This window comes from Grammomys surdaster, unplaced genomic scaffold, assembly GCF_004785775.1.
Source record: "Grammomys surdaster isolate TR1022 unplaced genomic scaffold, NIH_TR_1.0 139, whole genome shotgun sequence".
NCBI lineage: Eukaryota > Metazoa > Chordata > Mammalia > Rodentia > Muridae > Grammomys > Grammomys surdaster.
The window spans coordinates 8,601,596-8,619,822 of NW_021604597.1; the positions used below are offsets into that span (position 1 = coordinate 8,601,596).

An 18,227-nucleotide genomic window follows, 5' to 3' on the forward strand; every position below is an offset into this window, starting at 1 on the left:
TGGGGTTGGTGCCTTCCACATTTCTTGCAGAATGTCTGGAGGGTCTTAGGAATGTTCACCATGTTCACAGGAGCGCTGTCAGCTCAGAAAGAGCCCTTCCCATCTTTGAGTAGCAATGATAGAAACAATATGCTCAAGTGTGACTTTCACCCCTCTAGTGTCTGAGAACAAGTGATGATATAGAAGATGAGGTAGCTTGGTCTTTTCATCTGAGTAGTACTGAGAATCGAACCAGGGTCCTCTGGAAGAACAGCCCCTGCTCTTAACTTTCCAGCCTCTGATGTTTTATTCATTTTAGTATTTGAGGTTGGCAATGAATGCCTATATTTTGTATTTATATAAAGTTTTTTTTTATTATGATTTAAAAATTACATTGACTGGGCAGCCTCACACCTTTAATCCAGGCACTCAAAAGGCAGAAGCAGGAAGATCTCTGTGAGTTACAAGCCAACCTGGGCTACATAGTGAGTTCCAGGACAGCCCGAGCTTCATAGTGAGACTGTCTCAAAAATAAGCAAATTTGTATAATTTATAATTACATCTATTGTTATACTATATATTTGTATGGGGATAGCAAAATTTTCTCATTTGCCAGGATTAAGAAAAGGAGTGAGGGAGGAAGAGATGGCACAATGGTTAAGAACACTGGCTACTCTTCCAGAGGACCATGATTTAGTTCATAGCATTTATACAGCAGATTACAACTTTCTGAGACCCCAGTCCTAGGGGATCTGATGACCTCTTCTGACTTTCCCAGGTACTGCATGCACTTATAAACATAAAATTGTTAGGGTTCAGGAGTTACCCCACAAACCATATAAACACCAGTCTCAGACAGGGATGGTTTATTGAGCACATACTCGAAGATGTATTGACCAGAGCAACAACTTCAGACTCAAGAGCTGAAACCTGTGTGCTAGACATTTCTCAGGGCCAACTTGTAAAGGCTAAAACTGCAAAAACTACAATGAGCTCATATGCAGGTGCTGGAAGTGCTGTCTGGTGGTCAGCCCTGACTCAAACCATTTTAGATATAACAGTTTATATCTATCTTTTGATAGGTCAGTTGTATTGATAATTTGTTGGATCCTAAGTGAAGCTTATGGTTGTGAAACTTCTTAAGATTAACACACCTCAGGCTGGAGAGATGGCTCAGTGGTTAAGAGCACTGACTGCTCTACCCGAGGTCCTGAGTTCAATTCTCAGCAACCACATGGTGGCTCACAACCATCTGTATTGGGATCCAGTGCCCTCTTCTGGTGTGTCTGAAGAGAGCAACAGTGTGCTCACATACATAAAATAAATAAATCTGAGTCAAGTTTTTTTGTATCAGTGTCTGACAGGCATAGTACAGCAATAATACGAAATAGCATTGCTACAGCTATGCTGGGGGGCAGGCCTAATCAAAAGTAAAATAAATCAAATCTCAACAACAACAACAAAAATGAATTAGTTTTTAATCTCAGCACTTAAGAGGCAGAGGCAGGAGGATCACTTGTGAGTTTGAGGATAGCTAGGGCTGTTACACAGAAAAACTTTGGAGAAACCTTGTCTCAATAAACAAACAAACATGTTTATAGCAATGAGAGTATAATTATGGAGTCAAGAATGAGGCAGGTAGATATGAGTAAGTTGGAATTGGCTAAAATGGGAGTAATTAATAAGGATAATAGAAATTTTCTGTCTTAAGGTTGGAGAATGAGTTGTACGGTGATAAGACAAGAGACATTTTTTCATTGATATTTTTGTGGGAAAGATATTTTGTAAGTTTCATTGTCTGTAAAGTGAGTATGAGCTACCATTATTTTGTGAAAACAGAAGCAAAAAATATCTTAAGGTAAATCGATGAAGTACTGTTATTTAAAAGGTCAGTTCTTGGCGTATTTGTTGTTACTTAGCAATTGGAATATTTGTTTGCCACAAAGTTCTCTTTTAATGTCACTACACCAGTAGACTCATACTTACTCACACACATTTATGTCTGGCTAGGTCTTCATTGTTATTAGACATATTCACAGTGGCCTTCTCCAGTAGAGAGTTATAGTACTTACAATTTTCATTCCTTACTAGAATGTTGGCCATATTTCCACAGATGATATACAGAAGCCATTGGTTTCCTAAGGCCTCTATATTGTTTTCATTAAGTCTCCACTTAGAGAAATTGATGGGAGAGTGTAGTCTTTCAGATGCAGGGGCCCTTTAGTCCCTGAGAGCTTTCTTTCCTCCAGTATTTTCTTATTCAGGTAGTTCTGCACTATGGGCCCTCAGAAATGACAGCTAACTACTTTCACATTCAGTTTTGTTGTTTTGGCTTCTTTGGAGACTTTCTTAGTCAGTATTCTATTCATGTGAAAAGGCACCATGACCACAGCGACTCTCATAAAAGAAAGCATTTAATGGGGGTTGCTTACAGTTTCATAGGTTTAGTCCATTTTTAGCATGGTGGCATGCAGGCAGACTTGGTGCTAGAGTAGGAGCTGAGAGTTCTACATAAGATCCACAGGCAACAGGGAGAGAGGGATACTGGGCTGTCTTGGGTTTTTGAAACCTCAAAGCCCACCACCTCCAGTGACACTCTTCCAACAAAGCCAGACCTCCTAGTCCTTCTCAAGTAGGGACACTTAATGATGACTAAATGTTCAAATCCATGAGCCTATACAAACCATTCTTATTCAAACCACCACACTAAAAAATGATCTATTTCTGAAAGGTTTTCTGCTTGCGTGAAACTAGTTTCCAGCCTACTTTACAATGGTTGCTGACATTAAATTTTTAAAGGGTAAAATATTCAAATAGACAAAAAATGTTTTGAAATATTTTCTAAAATTTGTGTAAATTGAGCAATGATAACCCCAATGTGCAATTTGAGGTTTTTTGCTAAAATCCAGGAAAAAAATTGTGTAAATTATTCATTGAATTAATGGATTGTAGACGTTTTAATCGGATTTTTAAGAAGTACTATTAATGCCTTTTAACTTTTTTTTTTTCTTTAGAGAACCTGGAAAAAATTGCAAAGTCTACACTTTTAGTAAGGATGGGACATTGTTTGCCTGGAGCAATGGAGAAAAGTTAGTGTGTTCATTTGTTGAAAATTTTATGTACACCATAAATATAACTATAGCTGGCATGATTATGATTTGAAGTGCATGTATTCGATTATCACTGATAAAGTATTGTGTAATGTATTCATATATATGCTATAAATTGAGTTATATAGTGACTTAGAATTAAAAATTAATGTGAGAAAAATTATTACTGAGGAAACCAAAAAGTTATTGAAATAGTGTTCTAAATTATTAGAGTTTCTTTTTGGTTTTTCGAGACAGGGTTTCTCTGTATAGCCCTGGCTGTCCTGGAACTCACTCTGTAGACCAGGCTGGCCTCGAACTCAGAAATCTGCCTGCCTCTGCCTCCCAAGTGCTGGGATTACAGGCGTGCGCCACCACCGCCCGGCTATTAGAGTTTCTTAAATTCGCTACTACCATTTAGAAAATAATGATTTTTCTACTTGTTTACTTTAGACTTAGATATTTTGTATTTTTGCTGTTAAATCAGTAACTAAAGTTAGTATTAGTTTTATTGTGTATAGAAATTATTCAAAAGAATGATTAGTATAATTTATATAAAGTGTTCAATTATAAAATTGATCTTATAAGAAAATATTTTCTTAAAATAGTCATATTTTTCTTAAAACCAGTTCTTTAAGTTTTCCACAAAGTCACTACAGTGTTTTACAGATCAAAAAATGTCCAACCACTTGATGCTTATTTTTCTTTTGTTGTTTTCAACAACACTATGGTTATACTGTTAGACTTTTCAAAAGAGAAGAAACTATGTGCATTAGTCTGGAAATATGAATTGAACAGTTCTTTATAGTAGTAATATAAAATCTTCTGAAAGTCAGATCAAATGTGATTTTTAAAAAAAAACTATTAAAGACTATGTTAAATTAGTTGATTCACTTTTTAAGTTATTGACTCTAACTATAAAATATTTTGATTATATATAAACAATATAATTTTAGCCACAATATTAAGGGTGTTTTGTTTTATTGTTTTGTTTTGTGTTTGAGACAAGGGTCTCTCTACATAGCCCTCACTCTCTTCAGAGTCACTATGTAGATCAGACTGGCCTGGAACTCATAGGGATCCATCTGCCTCTGTCTCTGAGTGCTGTGGTTAAAGGCACAGACCACTGTGCCCAGCTCAGTTTCTTTTCCACTATATCCTCATTTACATATACATGGCTTATATGGGTGTTTTGCCCACACGTGCATCTGTGTAGCATGTGCATACTGCCCTTGGAGGCCAGAAGAGCCATCAGACCTGGTTCTGGAGTTCATCATGTGAGTGCTGGCACTCCAACAAGGGTCCTCTGGAAGAACAGCCATTGCTGTTAACCTCTGAGCCATCTCTACAGTTCTACCCTGGAACTTAATATAGGAAAGGAAGTCAAGTCAAGACAAACTGATTTCCAAAGCTTAGCTCTAGCATTTATCACTAATATGCTGATCAGTTCAACTCATTTGATTTTTTTTTAAGTCTGAGTGAATTTGTTTATAAAATCAACATAATGATGCTTGTAAGGATTCCAAGAGATTTACAGAAAGTGGTTTGGCCTGTTCTTGGGCTTATGTAGGAAGCATACATGGAACAATGAAGAATTACTTTTATTCTGTTACGCCTGCCATTTTGTCATTATTATGCCACGGTAATTCTTTTTTTTGTTGTTTTGTTTTTTTGAAACAGGGTTTCTCTGTGTAGCCCTGGCTGTCCTGGAACTCACTCTGTAGACCAGGCTAGCCTCGAACTCTCGAACTCAGAAATCCGCCTGTCTCTGTCTCCCAAGTGCTGGGATCAAAGGCGTGCGCCACCACCACCTGGCAAGTAATTCTTAACCGCCCTATGTGTTAGACCACTTTTGAAATTTTAATAGACTTGCTTACAAATTTTCCCAACGATTACAACAACTACTTATTCACAGTTAAAAAATGGGCTTCTCCAGTCTGCCTCTGACCCGCCTTCCCTTTGATTTGATGACCCTAAGTTACAGTATTGCCTTGGTATTTTTGATACTTCCTGAGAAGCAGTTTTTATGAAAGGTGAACAGTTGGAAGTGTTCTGTATTTGAGAAGACGTATGAATGTTTTGGTTAGTACCGACTGTTATAAAGTGTTCATTTTGCTGAAGTAATTTCTTTTGAAACCAGAGTAAATATAATCAATGTCGCTAACAAGGGACTGCTGCACTCCTTCGACCTCCCAAAAGCAGTTTGCCTTGAATTCTCACCAAAGAACACTGTCCTGGCAACATGGCAGCCTTACACTAGTAAGTATTTTCCCCTTAGAAAAGTATTCTAACAGGAGCAATTACATTTGATGGGAGAAAAACTTGGTTTATAACTTTGTAAGATGGTAATTTAAGGCCAAGCAGACACCACCACCCCCAAACACACACACACAGACAACACACACACACCACCATCAGCAGGGAATGTGATCTTCGAATATGTCTGGGACTGCAAGTGAGCCACCATGGATGGCCTTGAACTTCTGATCTTCCTCTGCACCTCTTGGATGCTGTGATCTCAGGTGTATACCACCATGTCCCATCCACATGATGCTACAATGTAAACCCAGGGATTCATGCATGCTAGCCAAGCACTCTACCGACTGAGCTACATCCCCCACCCCAGCCTTTTTCATTTTAACTAAGTACTGTACTGTGACTAGAACTTTTACTGATTGAGATAACACAGAAAAGTCAGCACAAAATTTTGTTCATTATTTCATGGATAGATGATCATTCTCATTGCCAATCTTAACATCTGTAAGTGTGCAGCCTTTGCTTACATTAAGTAATTAAGAACTTTAACCTTCTCACTTTAGGGAAGCTCCTTGTAGCTTTTGTTATCTAAATTGTTAGCATCACTACCTCTGTGTTTCTACTCATTATGCAAAATAAAGGACACTTGAAAGCACTGTATCCTCTGGCAGTAAATATAATAACCAAGAAGGCTATTGGGTGGGTAGAAGCATATGGATTTAATATGGATATACAGAATATAAACATGATTAATGAGGCAGGTGGATCTCTTTTAAGTTCAAGACCAGCCAGGTCTATATAGTGAGTACTAAGACAGCCAGAGCTACATAGTGAGACCTTCCCTCAAACAAACAACAATTTTTTTCAAAAGATGATTCATTAAAAAGAAAGACTTGTGTTCCAGTTAGACAGGATGAATGGCTCAAGATGATATCCAATTTAAAATTAATGAGTTATATCTGGGATCTTACTTTTAGTACTTTTGGGTCCTAGTTGACTGTAAATTACATACCTCAAGATATGAAGAGAAAAATGTAAGTTATAAGATAAAGGCGAAGAAAACCTGCAAAGAAAATTTAGCAAATAAGTAACTGCTGGCTAGAAAACATTTCTAAAGATATGGAATAATAATGAATTAGTCAACTATAAGGAAAAGACAGTACAGTAGATATACTATCAAAAAGTGTTTGTTATGACAAAGTGTGTAATATTACATATCTATGATTCTAGAGGAAGATTGTGGATTGGAAATAAGTTTAGCTAGAATGAGACTTTGTCTCCAAGAACAAAAAAAGTAGAAAACAATGCACTATTTTGACACATTTAAAGCCATCTAATGGTAATGCTGTGTGAACTTTTATATAGCCATGATTTAGCTATGCATGACATAAGAAGGCTGTATAGAGGCTGTTTTAAGAACAGTTTATTAAGAGACTGGGTTGTAACTCAATTAGTAGAGTGCTTGCCTATATTCACAAGGCCTGGGTTTGATCCCTAACACTGTGTAAACTGTGTGAGGTATCACAAGCCTGTGATTCCAGCACTCACAGAATCAGAAGTTCAAGGTCACTCTCAGCTATATGGGAATTTGAGGTCAGTCCAGTATATATATGACCCTGTCTTATAAAAAAAGGAAAGGGGGTGGGGGCCCATTCTCTAACAATGACAATCTTTTTTAATAAATAAATAATAATGGTTCATTGTTGGTTATAAACCTCAGGGCTTTATTCTTTCAAGAGGCCTGGACTCTCATGAATCCTGTTTTTCCAAGTAAATAAAATCATAATTGAGAATCATAAATAACTTTATTTTTATGATATATAGGTACAAACCTTCATGACTTAAGCCCTGTGATAGTAATATATGTCAGAATTAATAAATAAATCCCTCAAGTCTTCTTAAAACTTATCATAACTAATCATTACAGAGATGTGGGCTTTCAAAAGATGATTCATTAAAAAGAAAGACTTGTGTTCCAGTTAGACAGGATGAATGGCTCAAGATGATATCCAATTTAAAATTAATGAATTATATCTGGGATCTTACTTTTAATACTTTTAGGTCCTAGTTGCTTTCATTCAAACATGTCATGTCATAGTTTGAGAAATGGGTGACCAACTCCATAACAAAGACAGGAACAAGTTGATTGAAGGCAATTCTTTATTTAATATTCTTAATCCTATTCAAAATTTTTATGAGAATCAAATCTTATAAGATTTACTTTAAAATATTTTTGTTGCAGCTTCTAAAGATGGCACTGCTGGGACACCTAACCTACAACTTTATGACGTGAAAACTGGAACATGTTTGAAATCTTTCATACAGAAAAAAATGCAAAATTGGTAAATAAGTGCTTTAAAGTGAAATTTTAAAGAAATTTTAGATTTTATGAATGTATTGCCCACATGTATGTATTTACATTTTATGTATGCCTACTAACCTTGGAGATCAACAGGACTTCAATCCTCTGGAATCTTGGTTTTCTGCAAGAACAAGTGCTCTTAACCTCTGAGCTATCTCTTCAGCCTGTAAAGTGATATATATTGCTGATGTCATCATATATATTTGTTTCTCTGGTACCTCCTACCTCTGCTCCCAAATTGTAGGATTAAATGCATGTGCCATATTGGTTGTGGTAGCCCATAATAAGTTAGACCAAAATATAGGACTTTAAGGGTTTCTAAGTAGGTAAGAATATATTATAGTAAAAACATTATATTATCCCTTCTGGTTTTCAAAGGGAAGGACACGACAATGTAGTCAGACTGTTAGCACTGTTGGTAGCAGATGTGATGACATGTTTGTCTTAAGCAGCATCGTGAGCTCTAACATGGTTCTACTTTTCTCCAATTTTTTTTTTCTTTTGACACAGGTGTCCTTCCTGGTCAGATGATGAAATTATTTGTGCCCGGAATGTTAACAATGAAGTTCACTTCTTTGAGAACAACAATTTTAGTATGGAAAAACTTACTAAATAATTTTATTATTTACTTTAAAATATAGTTTTAAAAGTTGTTTGTTTGTCTTTAGTGCTAAGAATATAGCTTTCCTTTCCTCGGTTACATCATAGGATCAACCTAAATATAAGTGATGTATTCATAATTATTATTTATATTCATTTACACAAGGCCTTGTAAATCTGAATGCCACTGATATTCTAGAGCATAAAGATTTTTTTTATAATATCTATATTATTAGGTAATAGACAATAGCCATTAAAATATTAGAATACCTCTTTTGTTCTTCCTGTTGAAATTCTGTAATATAATTTTAAAATTTATGTTTATTTTTAAATTTTTTAATTGATTAATTTTTGAGACAGTGTTACACTACATAGCTCTGCCTGACTTAAAACTCAAAGATATCCTCCTACCTCTTCCTCCCAAGTTCTAGGATTAAATTCTAGGCCACAGAGTTGTGGTGGCCCATTCCTTTAATCTCAACATTTGGGAAGCAGCGGCATGGATCTCTGAGTAGGAGGCCAGACTGGTCTACATTGTCAATTCCAGGACAACTAATCTGTAGGTAGCCCTGGCTAGACTGGAACTGGATGTATAGATCAGGCTAGCTTGGAACTCACAGTGATCTCCGCACCTCTGCCTCTCAAATGCTGATATTAAAGGCATGTGTTAACTAACACACATGCCCTAAAGTATTTTATTATATAGAATTTCTGTTTCAATAATTGTCAACCATGGCTAATCTTAACTTCTAACATCTACTCAATCATCATTTCTCTACTAAGCTAAAACCAATTCCAGCATAAATTTTTGCAAACAAATATTTCAATATGTATCACTGAAAGTTAGGGTGGGCCCTTAGTTTTTAAATCTTAGCCATACAATTGTCATAAATAATATGATTATTGGTTCAAACTTCTAACACTGCAAACATTCTATTAAGTTTTAAAATTCAAGGTCCGAAATTGTTGTATATTGCAATTTGATATCTCTCAAATTTCTTGTAGTCTCTAGGTTCTTTTTTCTTTTTTCTTTTTTGAGGTGTGTGTGTATGTTTATTTGTTGAGACAGCATTTCTCTCTATAGCTCTGGCTATTCTGGAACTGGCGTTGTTTGCCAGGCTGGTCTTGAACTTGGAGGTCTGCCTGTTTCTGCTTCTTGAGTGCTGGGATTAAAGATTTATACCTCTACACCTGACCAGCAGTGGATTATTTCTTTTTTTTCTTTTTTTTTTTTTTTTTTTTCGAGACAGGGTTTCTCTGTGTACCCCTGGCTGTCCTGGAGCTCACTCTGTAGACCAGGCTGGCCTCGAACTCAGAAATCTGCCTGCCTCTGCCTCCCAAGTGCTGGGATTAAAGGCATGCGCCACCACCGCCTGGCCAGTAGATTATTTCAAACACTCATTTTTCTTTTGTAGTTTTCTGTAGTTTGAAGTTTGCTTTTATTTCTTAACATATAATTTAACACATTATCAGTCTTGTACAAATTGCTAATTGAATTTAGAGATTTTTTTGTTGTATAATAAGATGTTTTAGGATTATCTCACGTATTCCCTGATATTTGTTCCTTTATCTTTTTTTTTTTTTTTTTTTAAGATGATTTATTTTATTCTGAGTACACTGTAGCTGTCCTCAGACACACCAGAAGAGGGCATCAGCTCATATTACAGATGGTTGTGAGCCACCATGTGGTTGCTGGGAATTGAACTCAGGACCTCTGGAAGAGCAGTCAGTGCTCTTAACCGCTGAGCCATCTCTCCAGCCCCTTGTTCCTTTATCTATACAGCTAATATTCCAAGTCAGCTGAGTCCTTTTTAATGGAAAACAGTATTTTCAGACTATAGTCTTGACTCTAAGACTTCATTGCACTATAGTAATCATGGTATCTAAACTTCCTCTTTATTTCTTTTGCAAGGCTGTAATATTTAGATTTGTGCTGATAACTTCCATATAAAAGTTGCAAGATTTAAAAATACTTTTAGACTTATTTCATTTTATGTGTATGATTACTTTGCCTACATGTATGTATACACATGCCTGGTACCTGTGACGGTCAGAAGAGGGCCTCTCGATCCTCTGGACCTAACATTACTAATGGTTGTATGCCACCATAGGGTGCTGGGAAGTAAACCCAAGTCCTCTGCAAAAGCATGCTCTTAACTACTAAGCATCTCTCCAGCCACTTTAAAGAAAATACAAAATTTAACTTAACCTTATCTGTATTACCATTTACCCATGTCAAGGATCTTGTGTCTTTGGTATATCAAAGACAGTGATTTGGGAATATCACAATCACATAAGTATTTATGTATTTACTGAGAATGAAGAAAGGACAATTCTGTTCCTTTATCTATACAGCATACAGTGATTTAACACTTGTTATTTTATTAAGCTAAAATAAGAATTGGTAATTTTACTTGTATGTGCCAAAGAAGACATGTAGGCTCCTATTGTGCAGCATCTAGTTACTATAGACACCATAATATGCACTACATTTTCCTGCTTTTGATACTCCTACCCCCTTGGCTTTTGCCTTAGCTTGCTTATTTGTCTCCTTGGTGGATCCTAGTTTGCTTCTTGTACCTGTGACCACCTTAGAGAAGGAAAGAGCTTACTTTATCTTATAGTTTACCAGTCTATTATGAAACCAAAGCAGGAACCCAGAGGACAGGGACTGAAGAATTCTACTTATTGTTCTGCTCCTCATGGGCTCAGCTTGTGTTCTTATAGAACCTAGGACTATGTTCCTGGAGTGACACCACCACAGTGGATTGGATCCTCCCATGTCAGGCATTAAACAAGAAAAGGCTCCACAGACTTACCTACAGTTTAATTTGATGGAGGCAATTCCTCAAGAAGTCTTCCCAGGTGACTCTAGTTTGTGTTAAGGTGACAAAAACTAATGCCCACTTTCTTAGTTTGCTACAGAAAGGAAAATCTCAAGTTTGATAGTTTCTAGCGCTACATTTGAATACTTCCTGACATCTGAAACTGAATAGCTCCTTATCACATTGACTAGGGTAACACTGTTGCTTGTAACATGGATGCTTGTTGCTTAGGATAGGGTAATCTATATCAGCTATCTTTATTATTATTTATCCTAGAGAATTTCTTTATGCACAGTTTACATTAGCAGGCTGAGACCAATCTTTCCCATCTAGTGGGCTCTATGACTTCTTTAATATGGAGGTTGATATTCATTGGAGCATATACCCTGTGATTGGCATTATATTCTTACAGTCAATCCCTGGGGAAATAGGTGGTATAATAATTAGTATCATCTTGTTACTTGTCCAAGTTCGCATACCTAGTAAATAAGTGAATAGAATTCAAGCCTGATTCTGTCTGGCTTTTCTACTGGATTGTTCTGCCTCATTACATGAAACTACAGTAAACAGTTTGTAGTTATACTAGCCTTTTATAATGAATTCAGAGTGTGTTGTGTTTTGTTAATTTATTATCCATCTCTAATCCATTTCCTATCATTTTAGACACAATTGCAAATAAATTACATTTGCAAAAAGTTAATGACTTTAATTTATCACCTGGAACTCAACCTTATAAGGTAATTTTTGCTTTTATTTATTTATATAGAACATACGTCTTTTCTCTTTTTAAAAAGTATGTCTAAAAACATCCATCTCAGTTTATCTGCTTCTAAGAGTTAAGTACTGATTTATACATGTGTATCTTAGGTGGCAGTTTATGTCCCAGGAAGTAAAGGTGCACCTTCGTTTGTTAGATTGTATCAGTATCCCAACTTTGCTGGGCCTCAGGCAGCACTGGCCAATAAAAGCTTCTTTAAAGCCGATAAGGTTACAATGCTGTGGAATAAAAAAGGTATGATGAATAATTTCTCACTTTTGTTATTAAATATTAACTTCAGCATTCACATATGTATAAATAAAGGAATATAGATGATGTTTACCTCCTATTTTAAATCTCATTGAGTATTGTGTTTCTCTTATAGCTACCGCTGTGCTGGTAATAGCCAGTACAGAGGTTGACAAGACAGGAGCTTCCTACTATGGAGAGCAAACACTGCACTACATTGCAACAAATGGAGAAAGTGCTGTAGTGCAATTACGTGAGTACCCATAACAGTTTTCCCGTGGCTAAAACAGTGATGTGAAAACAGTGTTTCAATGGCATAAAGGTAATACAGTCAAGATTCTTAATCCAGTGAATAAACTCAAATACCGTAACGTGTGGTAAAATTCCTCTTTATTGAGAAGCTTAAAGTCATCCTTAAGCAAGCCTGACTTTGACAAACTCCAATCAGCTTGCTTTAGTAGGAGTGGAATCTGTGAGTGATGTAGTTTGCTGTAGCAGCTTCCTGAGTGCGTAACTACCACAGCAAGTAGATGTGCTGAGTTTAGTAATGCTGCAGAAACAAGAGTTAAATCCAACGTGTTACCAGTTCACCTCTTATTTTGATAAGCTAATTAACTGTAGAATAATAGTGATTTTTACCTAAAAGTGTCTTTATAGTTCTTATTTTATTATTTTATGCACATGAGTATTTTGTCTACATTGATATCTGTACATCATGTGCATACTTTTTGCCCAAGGTCAGTAAAGAGCACTGGATCCCCTGCAACTGGAGTTACATTGGTTGTGAGCCACAGTTGGATGCTGAGAATGGAACTCTGGTTTTCTGCAAAAGCAACAAGTAGCTCTTAACTGCTGAGTTAGCTCTCCAGCCCCAAATAGCTTTTCCATTCCAGCAGCTCCCTAATTCTTTGATGTTGAGTTGAGCATGTGTAAGTAGAGAACTGTTCCATACTTTCCTCTCCAAAAGGCCCCATGTTCCCACTGAAATAAAATAAGAGACCTGAAATACTAAGTAAATACAACAAATCAAAAGAAGATACTGAATTTTGTGTCTTTGTATTAATGAAGTCACAGGATAAACAGCAGCCATCTAAACAAAGAAAGACATATCCTTGGTCCTGTGAAGGCTGAATGCCCCAGTATGGGGGAATTCAACGGCAGGGAGAGGGTGTGAGTGAATGGGTGGGGGCACATCCTTATAGAAGTAGCAGGAGGGGGAATGGGATAAGGGGTTTCTGGGGGGAGATGGGGAAGGGGATAACATTTGAAATGTAAATAAATAAAATATCCAATTTTAAAAAAAGAAATGTATCAACTATAAAGGCCTATGGAACAAAAACTTAAAAACTCTTCACAAAATTTTAAACTTTAATTAAAACTTTTAAATGTTATCATTTCTCTTCTAGTTAATTTAAAATTGTAATGCTACCTATGTTTTTGTTGTTGTTATTCTTTAACTAGGTAAATTGTTCTGAAATTTAGTAATAAAAAATTAGAACAAGAATATTTTGAAAACTGTTAGAACATTTGAAATTCTGATGTAAAACACTTTAATTAAGAATATTTGGGGCTGGAGAGATGGCTCAGTGGCTAAGAGCACTGACTGCACTTCCAGAGGTCCTGAGTTCAAATCCCAGCAACCACATGGTGGTTCACAACCATCTGTAATGAGATCTGATGCCCTCTTCTGGTGTGTCTGAAGACAGCTACAGTGTATTCATATATAATAAATAAATAAATCTTTAAAAAAAAAAAAGAATATTTGGATCTGGCTTATGAAAAAGTAATGTCTGTCAAAATAGCAATATTGAGAAGTAGATCTATATACTTGTAGATAAAATTAGCACTTAACAGTGAAGAAAATACTGACTATTCAATTTTGTGGTTCTTGAAAAATTGGCTAGTCGTTTGGAATATAAATTTGTTATTTTTTCTTACCAAAATTAATTCCAGTTGTTCCTCAAAATTATATATAAAATTTCAAAGGAACTTTAAAACAGAAAATATGTGAAAACTTTTTTCTAATCTTGGAATTAAAAAAAAAAATTTTTTTAAGCAAGGCAAAAATGCTAAGAAAAATAATAAATTTGTAATATATAAGTATTATAGATTTCTATATTAAAATAATGTATTAATTAAGATAAGAAGAAAAAACTTAAGCCAACAGGAGCTGAGCATAGTAATGAATACCTGTAATCCTGATATTTGAGAGATGGAGGCCGAGGATCAGAGAGTCAAGATCTTCCTCACTTACGTAGCCAGTTCACGGCTAGCTGGAATTACAAGAGATCCTCCACAACTGCTCCCTCAGAGGGAAAAAATCCAAAAATAACAAAGCAAGCAAGGGATGTATGAGCACAAGAAGTGTAAGCTTTCTTAATTTCTCAAGTTCCCTGAATGGATAGTTAATTACTGCAAAGAAAAATAAACATTATACAGAATTCAGTCTACCAGAAAACAAATGAAGTCATTTTTAATTATTAAAAGATAACAGTAATTAAACAAATGGAAATAAAACCAAGCAATAAATTTTAGCATACTAGGTTGGAAAAGGTAAAAATGTAAACTGTGTAGTGGGAGAGTGAGGGACCCATACCACTAGAACCTGCTGGTAGGCTTTTGTTAAAACTGCTGATTTGTATCTTATATTCTTTTTCTAGCAAAAAATGGCCCAATTTACGATGTAGTTTGGAATTGTAGTTCTACTGAGTTTTGTGCTGTTTATGGTTTTATGCCTGCGAAAGCAACAGTTTTCAACCTGAAGTGTGACCCTGTGTTTGACTTTGGGACTGGTCCTCGCAACGCCGCCTTCTATAGCCCTCATGGACATATATTAGTGCTGGCTGGATTTGGAAATCTTCGAGGACAGATGGAAGTATGGGATGTTAAAAACTACAAGCTTATTTCTAAGCCAGTGGCTTCTGATTCTACATATTTTGCCTGGTGCCCAGATGGTGAGCATATCTTAACAGCCACATGTGCTCCTAGGTTACGTGTTAATAATGGGTATAAGATTTGGCACTATACTGGCTCTCTCTTGCATAAGTATGATGTGCCATCAAATGGAGAACTATGGCAGGTTTCTTGGCAGCCATTTTTGGATGGAATATTTCCAGCAAAAAAGATAACGTACCAAGCAGTTCCAAGTGAAGTGCCTAGTGAGGAGCCCAAAGTTGCAACAGCTTATCGACCTCCAGCCTTAAGAAATAAGCCAGTCACCAATTCCAAGCTGGTAAGTAAGAAATAGCACAGAGGAAAGTGATTCTCTGTGGGGAACTCTGCAGACCTTTTCCTCTTTGCTTGTGTTGCTTCATACATATGTAGGATATACTCCAGAGAGATTACTAAGGCCCACAGAAGGTGAAGATGTGGAGCAGCTTATATATTAAGCTGACAAAAAGGTTAATTTAAAGGGGTTTACATTTTTAAAAACATAATTTTTATTTTTGAATTTTACACATATGCAATGAAATATGATCATATCCACCCTCTGTCTCCACATCCAATTATCCTCATATCATCCCCTTCCAACTCTGTGTCTTTTAAAAATAACCCTCTAAGTCTCTTTAGTGCTGTCCATATGTACATAGGTATAAGGCAAGTAGCAATGGCCGTATCCTCAAAAGCCTCGCCCAGCAACTATCGGTTGCCAGTAACTCTTCAGTAAAGGCTGTAGCCTAGAAATTTTCTACCAACTCTGTCCAAATTTGGCTAGCTTGCTCTCATGTAGGTCACCCCAGCTACTGTGAGTTCCTGAGTGCATTTGCCCTGTGCTAATCAGGAGGCAGCCCTCCTCCCTGTCCTCCAGCTCTTAGAATCTTTTTAACTCTTCTTCTGTAGTGTAGTGTTCACTGAGTCTTGGTGATAGGTTGGGGTTGATATCATCTCCTCTTTAGTGCTAAGCACTCATCTCTCTTTTTCTTAGCACTTTGACCAGTATTGCATCTCTCCCTCGCCCATTGGAAAAGGAAGGTTTTCTGACTAAAGCTGAAAGCAGCTCAGGTCTATGTGTATAAATATAAAAATTTAGAAGACAATTTGCTAACATGACTTTTTAGCAAAATAATAATATCAGGACTTTTGACCAGAATATACAGTAGGAGGCCTGAAATTCTCTTCTGTAGAACAAGTCTCAAATCCAATCAGAAAACAGTTATTGTACAGGCATGCAATTGTTGGAACAGTAGGCACATGTTGCTTGGAAAGTCAGTATTACACCATGCAGCATACAGTACTAGGTAAGACCATTGATGTCTTTTTCTTCCCCGTAGTCTGCATAGCACTGTCTGGCACTCTGAATGCTACCCAGCAGAGAGGAAACTTCCTGGACAGTTTGAGATTGATTTCTCTTATGTCCTACAGCCAAAATATGCAGTCTCTTCAGCAATAAGGTCCTACCATACATATATTTATGATGAGTGACTTAGAGCAACGGCAATAAACTATTGTATTGGATTCACAGTTGTTTAATTTCTGGAAAAGATAACTCAACACGATGCTTTATAGATTCATAGCTTTATAGGCTCAGGACTTAAATTCAGATGCTAACTAGCGGAGGCTGGAGATAGAAGGCCGTAGTGAGCAGGAGGACATGGTGAGCAGCTAGATGTTCAGCAGCAGTCGAGTTCCCATAGGTGATTGGACTTAGGGCCAGTTCACCCTAAGAAAATCATTGATTTTTCAAGATAAAATGAATCTGAATTTATATATGAAATTGTCTTAATTTTTAAAATACTATCCTAGTCAGTGTTCTATTGCTTTAAAAGACAGCATGAACATGGCAACTCTTATAAAAGAAAGCTTTAATTGAGGCTAGCTTACAGTTTCAGAGGTGTAGTCCATTATCATCACAACGGGAAGCATGGCATGATGGGAAGTATGGCAGCATGTGGCAGACATGGTACTGAAAAGTACTACAGGTCCACAGGCAGCAGAGAGAGACATTTGGCCTGACTTGGGCTTTTGAAACCTCAAAGCCCACCCCCAGTGACACACTTCCTCCCACGTAGTGCACTTCCTGATGACTAAGCATTCAAGCATATAAGCCTATGTGGCCACTCTTATTCAGACCTCCGCAAACACTGTTGGTTTGTAAAAATACATTTGTTTTCTTCAGACCATGAGTTCCTCATCTTCCTGAATATTGATAGATTCATATATATTTTTAAACAGTAGTTTAGAACTTAGGGGAGAACACCAATTAGTGCCCTCAGTTTTTGTGGTGGCATTAGTAATAAAGGACCTCCAAGAATAAATACCTTGTCCTTGGGGTTCTTAGAAAAGTAGGGCTATACCATAGCTGAGACCTAGGAGTGTTCCTTTTAAAGAAGCTGGATAAACTAGTAATAAATTATCCAGGAAAGTAGATAACGTTTTCAAAGATAAATTTTATCTTGCTTCTGATTTGCACAAAAACAAAACACCATCCTTCCTTCTTGACTAAAAAATTCCTAAGGCCTCAAATTCTATTGAGATACTCTGTTTCAACATTGGTTAACCTTTCACCTTCAGACTTCACTAGTGAAGATCTGTCACATGATTCTGGGTGTGAAGAAAACAAATGAGGTAGCTGTTTTCTAATGATATCAGTCACATCAGCTTCCAAAGGATATCAATCACATCAAAAAGACATCAGGGATGCTGTTGTTACTCAGTTTCATAGGAGTCACATGTCTCTGGTCTTCAGACAAATGTTATTGTTTCTACAAACCAAAAGTGAATTTTGCCTGGGCTTATGTAATGAGAAGATACAGATCAGCTAATGGGGAGGTCCTTATTTAACTCTGTTCTAGAAACAGATTTGAAGTATTCCTTTCCAGTTTCTTGGGTAATTTGGATAAAATCATCTTATACTAGTAAAGGTACATAATTTGCTATTGTATATACTTTTCAAACCATGAACTCCACTTCAGACTTGTTTTACATTTTCTGTAGCATGAAGAGGAACCTCCCCAGAATATGAAGCCACATCCAGGAAGTGATAAGCCATTATCAAAAACAGCCCTTAAAAATCAAAGGAAGCATGAAGCTAAAAAAGCTGCAAAACAGGTATTTGGAATGCTGATCTCTCTCTCTCTTTTTTTTTTTTTTTTTTTTTTTTTTTTTTGGTT

General features: G+C 36.5%; 1 protein-coding gene across 3 annotated transcripts in view; it reads left to right on the top strand.

The window, feature by feature from the left end:
- The window catches only part of Eif2a (eukaryotic translation initiation factor 2A), a 39,901-nt gene that overhangs the window by 8,249 nt on the left and 13,425 nt on the right, over positions 1-18,227 (top strand). For 2 of the 3 annotated variants that reach the window (XM_028763628.1, XM_028763629.1), the window contains exons 3-11: positions 2,994-3,068; positions 5,209-5,327; positions 7,567-7,666; positions 8,197-8,279; positions 11,775-11,848; positions 11,979-12,123; positions 12,254-12,370; positions 14,778-15,349; positions 18,052-18,165. In XM_028763628.1, coding sequence (XP_028619461.1) covers positions 2,994-3,068; positions 5,209-5,327; positions 7,567-7,666; positions 8,197-8,279; positions 11,775-11,848; positions 11,979-12,123; positions 12,254-12,370; positions 14,778-15,349; positions 18,052-18,165 — 1,399 coding nt within the window. The remainder of the gene's footprint in view (positions 1-2,993; positions 3,069-5,208; positions 5,328-7,566; positions 7,667-8,196; positions 8,280-11,774; positions 11,849-11,978; positions 12,124-12,253; positions 12,371-14,777; positions 15,350-18,051; positions 18,166-18,227) is intronic. The other variant, XM_028763630.1, reaches the window with a different exon arrangement.